General features: G+C 43.7%; 1 protein-coding gene across 1 annotated transcript; it reads left to right on the top strand.

The window, feature by feature from the left end:
• Positions 1-6,221: 6,221 nt before the first annotated feature.
• fkh (fork head box protein) lies at positions 6,222-10,354 on the top strand. The gene is given in 1 exon segment (XM_018018188.2): positions 6,222-10,354. A coding segment is annotated over 1 exon segment (2,061 nt). The 5' UTR covers positions 6,222-7,102; the 3' UTR covers positions 9,164-10,354.
• The last annotated feature ends 1,164 nt before the right edge of the window (positions 10,355-11,518 follow it).

The following is an 11,518-nucleotide window of genomic DNA, read 5'->3' on the forward strand; positions in this document are numbered from 1 at the left end:
CAATATTAAGATCAAAATTGTATAATCTAATTGAACTTTTTTCTTCCGTACGAATTTCAATAATAAAGTGAAAAATATCTCTGATGTATAATAAAATATCGAATAATCGTATTATTCAAATGAAGCAACCAAGCAATATATAGCTGCAAATGAATCTTTATTGGCTATTTTTAGGCCCAGTAAAAATCTTATATACCCTTTCAATGCAGGGTATTTGTATAAAAAATACAACTATGGGAGAAAAACTGACATTCGATAAAGGAATGAACAACGGATTCTTTCGCATGATGATTTTTAGGTAGCTACCTTGAGTACTTTGAATTTTGTTGTTGTTCTACTCTGTGTGTGTGTGTGTAATTGGTGAGATCGAAAAGGTTTATGTTTAACACTGTTTTCAATCAAAAGCAACTATTTTGAATATTACAGCATTGTAAGTGAGACACAGTTCAGTGTAGCTAAGTGTTATGCATATATCAAGACATATTGTAAGATATATGCTATTTATAACATATGTATGCAAGCAATTATGATATTAATATTTAATTTCGTATTAATTTAATTTTTTGGTTATTTTTTAATTTTAATTTTTTTTTGGAACAACGACCACTCACGTCCCTGACCTGTCTGGGGAGTGTAGTTTTAATTAAAACAATATCAGTTCTCAGTTCTCGTGATTCTTGATTAAAAACAAGAAATAATAAGGTCGGCTGGGTCTTAAAGCGTTGCCTTCACTGTTTGCACAAAGATAAAAACTTTATGGCCAACCGCAGCAAATAGATAAAAGGGGAAGATATTAAGGCGAAAACTGCGACTAGGCTGTGATTTATGCGATTTGAATGTCGTAGTCGGGCGGCTTTCTGATAAGTCACGCACCCGAAATACGCTACACTTCGAGCAGGCGCTTATCATAGGCGACTGATGGCGTCTGCATTGCAGTTCCACGAGTGCAAGTATTTGCCTCGGGACTCTTGTAAATGCAGTTTCGAGTAGAAATGTGAATCATGACAGTGACGGGCACAATATAAGCGAAAAGACTGATAACACAACAAAGAAACTCACATGTGAAAGTGGAAGGAGAAAAACCGTGGATTCAGCTGACGCGCCAGCCCCGAGACGGCCGAAAGCGATATGTTATGGCAAAGGTAGAGGTAAAGGTGAGAGGTGTACGCGCCGCTGCTTCGGTGCAAACAATCGCCAGATAAATTGTGAAACGGAAATGAAACACCTACGCAAATAATGCAGGCGACGCGTAGACACAGGCGCACACAAACAACATCCTAATTTAGATAAGAGCCGCCAAAGCAGCAGCCGCACCACCGGCATCAGCATTAGCATCAGCAACAGCATTAGCATCAGCCGTGGTAACAGCAACAGCAACAGCGTTTTATGGCTAAAGAAAGTAACCACTGCCCTGTACCGGCTGCCCGCTGCCCGCTGCCCGCTGCCCGTTGCCCGCTGACCATTGTGTGCTCTAATTAATGCGCGATGGCGACCCCGTTCCCGAGTGCGAAATCAACCCGTAGCAGACTGCAAACATCGCCGTTGCTCTAGACTTGCAAATGATTAAACCTCTACCTCTCTGGCATGGCGGTGCTCTACTTTTGGTGTCACCTCGATGTCGACTGCGCTGCTCGCTGCCCGCTGCCCGCTGCCCTCTGTGCGCTACCCGGGCTGGGATGCTGTGCCTGCTGGACCCACGGCACTGTCGTTGTCTATGCGGCTCGCTTGGCCATAAAATTGGCATTGTTGTGTTTAGCAAACACGCGCGCAGTGCGGTCGTAAAACAAAAGACGCTTTTATGGCTGTGCTCATTACGACACACGCAACAAATACCCAACAGGAGACACCGACACGCTGACGAAACAAACAACTACGAAAATCCTTAAACTCCTGCTGACAGAAATACAGACACTAAAAGGAGTATGCTTAAATCCCAGTACATGCACCGATACATAGACAATACTTTATGCCAACTTATTGAAATGAAATTAATATGGAATGATTAACTGATATTACAGAATAATCCATCATAAAGATTCTATCATAGCAACTGTCGACATATTTTATTATGATTAGTTAAGACACTGCATGAGCATAAATAAATATATGTACTCCCTAACTCATTCTTTTTTGTATTTTCTTATTTCCAACAAATTTACTTCATCGAGAAAAAAGTAGACAATCAAAATGACAGAGTAGGATATAAAACTAGTTTGGGGTAGTTTTCCACATTGATAGCAAATACCAATTCAATCTTAGCTTAGTCTCTCAATTCAACAAGTTAATCGTTTTATGGATGATATAGCGACGGCTGTCTATTAGCAATTTTTTTATATATAGAATGCTCACTCAAATGATTAGATGTATATTAAATATAATTTTAGAAATATTTATATAAAAATTACAATTAATTTATCTTGCCTGACATACATATGCTATATGAGGCACATTCTTTCTGTCCGATGAATATGACTATACAGACGAGAGGAATATACATATATGTACATAATTATATCAATTTAAACCTTTAACTTTTTATTTATACATGAAACATTTAATGCCATTTTATTTATATCGGGCGGATTTGGACCAACTAAAACCGGTTTTATAGAATTCCACTCTTTAAGTTTGGCAAAATTCTATGACGTAAAACAAATTTTGCTAATATATGAGAATAAAGCAAAGAATTAGAGAAAGAGATGTGAAAGATGCGTATAACACGACCAAATTAGTTTGTTTGGAATTCGCATAATGATATTAAAGAATATAAAGGATTTCCCAAGCCCTAAAAATATATTCATTTGAGTGAAGCGAAGCCACGTGTCTGGGGCCCTAATGTAAAGCCTTAATGCAAAGCAAACACCAGAAGCTTTAAACTCTTCGGCAATGATTTGTTTGCCTGACATATTAGAGTGTTGCGTTCATATTTTACTTTACAAAATTTGGCAAACAATTAAATACGTACTAATGAGCATCGATAATTGGGTTGGGCTAAAAAAAAAAAAAAAAAAGAAGAAGAAGAGAATGGGGATAAATAACATGTGCATCACTGACATCGCGACGTCGACGTTGGCATCGCCGTTGACGTCGGCGTCGGCGTCAGCGTCGGCGTCCGCGTTGCTGCTGTGGTTGATTTTTGACAAGGCGAAGCCAACGAGTCGGTAAAGTATTTTAATTTGTGTGAAAATATTGTATAAACAAATAAATCAATAATAACAATAAAAATAAATATTACACATTTCATACATATTGATATGCGCACACAGATACAAACAACCAAATATAAGTGTATCGGTGATAACTTGGTCAAAGCGGATATTTTTGTAAAGTCACAGCCACACGACGCATGCGTCATCTGAGTGCTTAAATCGAACAAAATGCGCTGCATTTTAAAGCTATATAAACAGTCAATGAAATAGAAAACAAAAACAACAACAACAACAACAACAACAGCAGCAGCAAAACAAAAACTAGTTATAAAGCAAATATTTTTCATAAATATATATGTACATGTGTCTGTCGATGCGTCTGTTTATTGGCCACCCACACGGCCAACGCGCGTCGACAATTGAAACTAATTAAAAAGTTTGAGCAGGGCTTACGCACTCGTACTCGATCCGAGCCGAGTCCAGCCGAAACTGATTTCGATTCAGATCCAAGCCTATGCCGACCAGACCGAATTGACCAGGCCTGAAAGTGGCGCGCTTTAAAAGTAAATAAATAAATAGATAAATTACTAAAAGGTAAATAAATACCCGAATACATTCATGTACTCGTATGTATATTTTTGGACTACTGCGAGTATTTGCTCTACGTCATCGGAAAGTGTTGCCCCCGGACAAACAATGATGGGCCAGGGACCAGGCAGCCGCTGGCAGGGACAAGAGTGCAGGGGAACTGGGGATCGCCTGGGAAATAGTACAATAAAAATATTAAATATTTAAGCACATTATTAGAACGGCACACAAAGGCGCGAGGAGCATTTGAACATTTCAGTCTGCATCAAAGAATGAGTATCTTTGTGTGTGCTCATATCATGATATAAATAGCCCATATTGAGTTGGATGTGTGTATCTGTAAGTACATAAATACATCTATATCTCTGTCTCTTTCTCTCTCTGTGTGTGCGTACACTGCTCTGTTGTGCTCTGCTCATAAACAAAGCAGTATGTACATCAAATACAATTAAATGTATCGCTTGCATGCTTTGAAATTGTAGTTTTAATTATTCATTTGATTATGGAATAAATTCAAATTACAATTTTCGAGAGAGCATATTAATTAGACCCTAATAAGTAGTCTATCTATATATTGTATTATACTCATAATAGACAATTTCAAAGAGAACCTGAGAGAATGCGTAAAGTTATTTATCTATTGCTCTCGAACTCTTCTCTATAATGGGGGTCAATTACATGTGTATTGAAAATGAAATTATTTAAGCAAATAATGCTTCACTTTCTCTCGTGTAATACTGAATTTGGATGAAATGCAGTGAAACAAATATTTTAAAATATTTATATATATCAGGGGTTAATTACTGTGAAAAATGAGAGACAGATAGACACGCAAAAATATAAAATGTTTTGTATTATTGTCACGCAAAATTAATTTCGATTTAATGCAGGAATTTCGACTAAATTAAATCTAAATAAATGTTTTTGAATATCGAAATGCCTTGCCAAATACCATAATGATATGTGAGCTTTGACATAGGAACTGAAGCAGAGACTAGATGTAAAACTGCACAACAGCACAAGCGATTTCCAATGTGGGATTTCCGCATATTTGTATATTTCAGGTAACACATAATTGAGTAGAAATTTTCATTGAAAAACTTTGCGCACCGGCTCAAGAACGAGCACCAATACGAGGGAAAGGCAGCAGGAAAGAGAGAGAGAGAGCGGGGACGGGGCCGCGGATGCAAAACGTAAATTGCCCTACCCATAAAGCAGTTATGGCCGTGATGATGATGAGTGAATACAAATATGACACACCGACACACAGACACACTCGCACATGCACACACATACACACACACAGAAAGATAGTGAAAGGGTTAAATGGAATACACAATGGAAGGCGTCAAGCAGAAATTGCTTAAAGTTTTTACAACCGAAATTAAAATGCGTTTTATCCACGGCCATAAACGGTCGGCGGTCGATAGTCGGTGGTCCAGGAAGTATTCCACATTGCACGCGTGCAGTTTAGCATCAATGAACTGCACTCAGGTAGAAGAAGTACAAGTAAGATGACGACGCATCCAGAATTGGGTCACTTTCGCAATGACTTGCCAAAAAAGAAAGATGCGGCTGCTACTGCTGCTGCTGTTGCTGATGGCTGCTGCTGACGATTGCCGCTGACGGTTACTACGGCTATTGCTGCTGCTACTGCTGCTGCTGCTGCTGTTGCTGCCGTTGTGCGCGACGCCTCGCTACGAATGTGAATGAATGAGAGTGACATTGGCGTACCTTAACCTCAAATGTGCAAGCTTTAAAAAAAGGAAGAAAAAACACACTCAAACACACACACGCACACACACACAAATACAGACACTCAGAGTGGTATTATTAATGTCTTGCTTCTTTGGAGCCATACACTCATTCTTTTTGTTTTTGTCACAAACGCCGTCGACATTCTCTGGCTAAACACAGCGCCTCAGCCGGCAGGGCTGGGGCTCTGCGGCTGGCGTGTAAGCGGGAGCGCGCGATTATTGATCGTATTAGAGAAAATCGTTAACTGTAACATGGCGTCGCTCACACAGCGACAACACGCGGCATTAGAGCTCTCACTGCTGGCTGTCAATGTGTGCGATTGTGTGTGTGTGTGTATGTAATTGTGTTAGTGCTTATTTGTGGCGTGTACGAGGCAGCTGACCGTGCTCCACAGGCAACAGACAACGAGGGCGTTGCTCGCTCGCCGCACGCTTTGGCTCCGCCCATTTGTTGTCTTGGCAACCAGGCGCTGCTCTGTGAACACAAGAGCCCGCTGGCCAATGCGCGTGCGCTGCCAGCGCTGTGTACGTAAGAGAACCGGAGCCTGTCATTGGCAAGACCTCGGAACCGGTGGTGAATCGTGGTGCCAGCTGCCGCTGCGAGTCGCTGTGTGCTTGTGTGTGAGTGTGTGCGAGTGTGAGACGGAAAGACAGCTAACGGCTGTGGGTGAGAGCGAGTCGGCGCTGTCTCTGGCAACTGACGCAGTCGCTGCTGGCGTCGCAGTCGCTGTCATCGTCATCGTCGGCGGCACTTGAGCGCGGCTCGAACAATATTTGTTGGCAGCAAGCGCAAGCCAAATAGTAGACAAGCGTTCCCCTCTGCAAACAGTCACATTCAAGAGCTCAAGCCAAAGAGACACTCGAGCGGACCAGCAACAGCAACAGCACCGGCAACGTCAACGGCAACGGCAACGGCAACGGGAACAGCAGCAGCCGCAGCAGCAGCAGCCTCCAGTTGGCTCAGCAGCAGCAGCTCAGCAACCTCAGACTCAGACTCAGTGGCCAAAAGCAAGCTAACAATTCACGTTCGTGCGTCGGTTCGTTGCGGCGCGGCGCGCATTAAAATAGAGTCATATTTGCCACGTTATTTTATTTCCAAATTTGCACAAGGCATCAGCGGCGCACACAAATAAATTAATCAAAGTGTTTAGCTCAAGAGGAGCGACAAGTGCACAAACAAATGCCAAAGCCGAGCCAAGGCAGCACCAACGGTAGCAGCAGCAATCGACACCAACAACACCAATACCAGCAGCAACAATTGCTGCTAGAATAGAACTTTCAACAACAATAAGTGAGAAGCATAGTGCACGAAAATGCAGCAAATATTGAATTTAATTAATGTAGTGACAGTGCATTGAACAACAACAACAATAACAACTAAATTCAAATCGACATCGAAGCACCAAAAACAACAACAACAAAAGAAAACAAAACAGAAATTCTTTTTGTTCCTTTTATAATTTTTGTAAATCGAGCGCGCGGCTTAGGCGCGTCGACAATTTCTTCCGTAAATTTTTAACGCAGCGCGTTCAAAAAGTCGGCAACATAACGGCGCAATTATTGAACAGTTTTCTCAAGGGTAGTCCCCACCAGACCACCATAGATATAATGCAAAAGCTCTATGCTGAGCCGCCGCCCAGCAGCGCGCCCGTTAGCATGTCTAGTGCTGGCGGCGCTCCATCTTCAGGCGGCGGTGGCGGCGGCGGCGGCGGAGGAGGTGGTGGTGGTGGCGGTGGTGGTTCTATCCCGACTAGCAACAACAATCCCAATCCCACCTCCAATGGCGGCAGCATGAGTCCATTGGCGCGCTCCGCTTACACCATGAACAGCATGGGCTTAACAGTGGGCGGCATGTCCTCCGTTTCGCCACAAGCGGCGGCCACCTTTGGCGCCAGCGTCCTAGACTCTGCGGCGGCGGTGGCCAGCATGAGCGGCAGCATGGGAGCGGCAGCGGCTATGAACTCCATGGGCGGCAACTGCATGACCCCCAGCTCGATGAGCTACGCGAGCATGGGCTCGCCTCTGGGCAACATGGGCGGCTGCATGGCCATGTCGGCTGCGAGCATGTCGGCGGCTGGTTTGGGCGGCAGCTACGGATCGATGCCACCAGGCACGCGGGACATGGAGCCCGGCTCACCCAACTCCCTGGGACGACGGGGCGTGGACAAACCAACTACATACAGACGCAGCTACACGCACGCGAAGCCGCCCTACAGCTACATCTCGCTCATCACGATGGCCATACAGAACAATCCTACACGCATGCTTACCTTGTCGGAGATCTATCAGTTCATCATGGATCTGTTCCCGTTTTATCGGCAGAATCAGCAGCGCTGGCAGAACTCCATACGCCACTCACTGAGCTTCAACGACTGCTTCGTGAAGATACCACGCACTCCGGACAAGCCGGGCAAGGGCTCCTTCTGGACGCTGCACCCGGACTCGGGCAACATGTTTGAGAACGGCTGCTATCTGCGTCGCCAGAAGCGGTTCAAGGATGAGAAGAAGGAGGCCATACGTCAGCTGCACAAGAGTCCGTCGCACAGTAGCTTGGAGGCGACCAGTCCGGGCAAGAAGGACCACGAGGAGTCGCATCACATGCACCATCACCATCACACGAGTCGCCTGGAGCACCACCAGCACCACAAAGAGGCGGGCGGCGGCGGCGTGGCACTGGCGGGCGTCAACGTGCTAAGCGCGGCGCACAGCAAGGATGCCGAGGCGCTGGCCATGCTGCATGCCAACGCAGAGCTGTGCCTCGGCCAGCAGCCGCAACACGTGCCCACGCATCACCATCACCAGCACCACCAGTTGCAGCAGGAGGAGCTGTCCGCGATGATGGCCAACCGGTGCCATCCGTCGCTGATCAGCGACTACCACTCGTCGATGCATCCACTGAAACAGGAGCCCTCCGGCTACACGCCCTCCAGCCATCCATTCTCCATCAATCGCCTGCTGCCCACAGAGTCCAAGGCGGACATCAAGATGTACGACATGAGCCAGTACGCCGGGTACAACACACTCAGTCCGCTGACCAACTCACATGCTGCCTTAGGCCAGGACTCGTACTACCAGAGTCTCGGCTACCACGCGCCTGCCGGCACCACGAGCTTGTGACATCATCAGTACCCGCTGGCTTAAGGGCGCGCGGAGCAGATGCTGCGCTTTGGCGGCGGCGGCGGCTCGCATCAGCAGCAGCAGCACCAGCAGCAACACTTGCAGCAACAGCAACAGCAGCACCACCAGCAGCAACAACAGCAGCAGCAGCAGGCGGCGCAGCAACTGACATCCGCTACAAATACCACAACAAAGGCCAGCAGCAAGCCAGCGGTGGCCGCCAATTTCTCTCAGAAGTTGGCCGCCTCAGTGCAACAGCAGCAGCAACAGCAGCAGCAGCAACAACAGCAGCAGCAGCAACAGCAACACCAGCAGCAGCAGCAGCAACAACAGCAGCAGCAGCAGCTGCTGCATAGCCAACTCTCAGCGGAGCTGCAGGAAGACTCCTCCAACATAACCAGCGACCTCAGCGAGGAGCAACTGCAGCAGCATCAGGCGGCGCAGCAGCAGCTCTACAACAACTATCAACAATATGCGGCTGCGGCCAGTTATCGCAACTGGAATCACAGCCTGACATTCAACAGCGCCGCCGCCTTACAGAATCTGCTGTAGCCCAGCACAAGGCGCGGCTTTGTGTAGGAACTGAGCGACTCGCCGACTCGCTGCCCGAACCTGGCTGCAATCACAGTTGGGTACGGGCGGCCGGGCCCAATTAGCGAGCGACTGTTCAATGGCTTTTAGCACCTGGGCGCATCCTTTGAGCTCACGAGCACGTGAGTAAGGCTCCTACACTTGTAAATAGTTCAACCCAATCTTCTGGAAGCACATGCTTAGTCTTTGCCATTATGTTTTGTTCTGTTTTTTCAAGTCATTCTGTTGAGGAATTCAAGAAAAAAGTGATGTAGTTGTAAGCGCAGTAACGGCCACATATATATAGTTGATTCTATTGGCCGTTCAGCAATAGAACTTTGTTAACATTTATGTCTGCTAAAAACAAGAACTTCCGTGCCATTTGTTTATTCTCTATATAAGCAATAACAATCAAATCGGTTTAAATTCAACATTTTAAATGTGTGAGAAAGCAACTGATATAGCTACAAAAAGATAGATGAGAGAGAGAGAGAGAGAGAGACACCGCAAAAGAGAGACAAAGAGAGAGAGAGAGAGAGAAGAGCGGGATTGTGTGTAATGTCCATTACAAGAAAAGAAAAAGAAAATAAACACAAACAAAAACCAATTCCTTTATCTAAAGGCAATCGAATTCGAATCGCAAATGATCAAAAACCAAATAAACAAGAATTATCCAACAATTTCAAGATCCCCATTAAGAATCCTCAAATTTATCGAACTAAGCAACAACAATTGGCCATGCATTGGAAACGTCACGTTTTTATCATATTATTTATAAATTATTTCCATTTTTATTATGTGTCTACATACAATAACTAAACATCAATTTTTATTTGCATTGAGTGTTTTCTGTTCTTGTACGAATTCGTTTAGGCCTAAGCCATTTGTAAATAGTCTATAAATATATGTGTATGTACTATATCGTATTTAAGACAGCTAAATTTAAACTCAACGCCCGACGAAAAAAAATAAATATAAATAAACAAAACACAAAAAAAAAGAAAAAAAAAAAAATACAACAACAATTTAATCTAACTTGAGAATTAATCAAATTGTATGCTACACAAGATTAAAAAATATTGTATAGCATTTAACATTTAATTAGCATAAATAATAAAAGAGCAAGACGAAATACGAAACAAAAAAACAACATTGAACGAAAAACTGCAATTATTATTCAATAATTTTTAATATTAATTTTATTATTGTGCGTTAACAAAATCACACAAACACGCATTTTTACATCAAGCTAAGCTAATTGATTAAAATTAATATACAGAAATAGTTTAAATATGGATATGCAAAGAATAAAATAAAACACAAGAAATAATATACAATGTAAAATATTCGCATTGAAATTCATAAATGTCAGCAGAAAACGAAATAACAAACATCCGAAATCTAAAGCTAGTTAAATTAATATTATAAATCGTGCAAAAATTTAAAAAAGACAATTTTAATGTTTGAAATATAAAAAAAAAAAAAATGAAAAAATATCCACGATTTGTTTGAACTTTCCATGGGCTGAAAGTAATCAAAGCGCTGCCTTTGTTTGCTTAAACAACTGACCTCCAACAAGCAGTTCTGTATTGATTGGATCGAACTATCAATGCAGCAACATGAACGACCGATAGCGCCTGCGGACTGCACCCAACCCATCGAGCGGTTCCAAGAGCTCTCGCCTATCTTATCGCAACTCGGATGTAGAGTGCAGTTTTCTCTCCTTTTTTTGATAAACTTATCAGAGTGTGCTCGTAAATTGCAACGAACAACAAGGTAAACAATCGCAACAGCAACAGCAACAGCAACAACAACAACAACAATACTCCTCAGTTGCCCAGCCTAGCCAGCGTGATAGTTACCTATCCCAAATGCAGCAATGGAGGCCGCTGCTCAGTGTCCCTATATACTGGCTCGCAATATACATATGACACCTAGGACTGGCTGCCCTCAGCTATCAGCTTCTTATCTGTCCAATATAAATAACGACCGCGCCTGATCCGACGCAGTTACCCTTTACACAAACATATAGCACTTGGTATACGTACCTAGGTGAAGTTTCAAATGTATTTACATTACTGGGCCCATGGTTAGTTATCTTTGTGATTCATTTCAAGAATCTACAATTCGTCACATTCGTATGGTTGACTGTCTGACTGGCTGACTATTTGGTCGCTTGCCTGGCTGGGCTCTCATTTATAATTCTCGAGTAAAATACCTTTCTAGCGCTCCATCACACACACTTATCTGCCCAGTGCGGTGTGTGCTATGCGGTATCCGGTCATGTTTAACAAGCTGTTGTCTTTTTAATTAAGCAGCCTGGAAGGTCACCATTTT

This window comes from Drosophila arizonae, chromosome 2 (assembly GCF_054131065.1).
Source record: "Drosophila arizonae isolate 15081-1271.41 chromosome 2, UAZ_ARI_1.0, whole genome shotgun sequence".
In the NCBI taxonomy this organism is placed as follows: domain Eukaryota; kingdom Metazoa; phylum Arthropoda; class Insecta; order Diptera; family Drosophilidae; genus Drosophila; species Drosophila arizonae.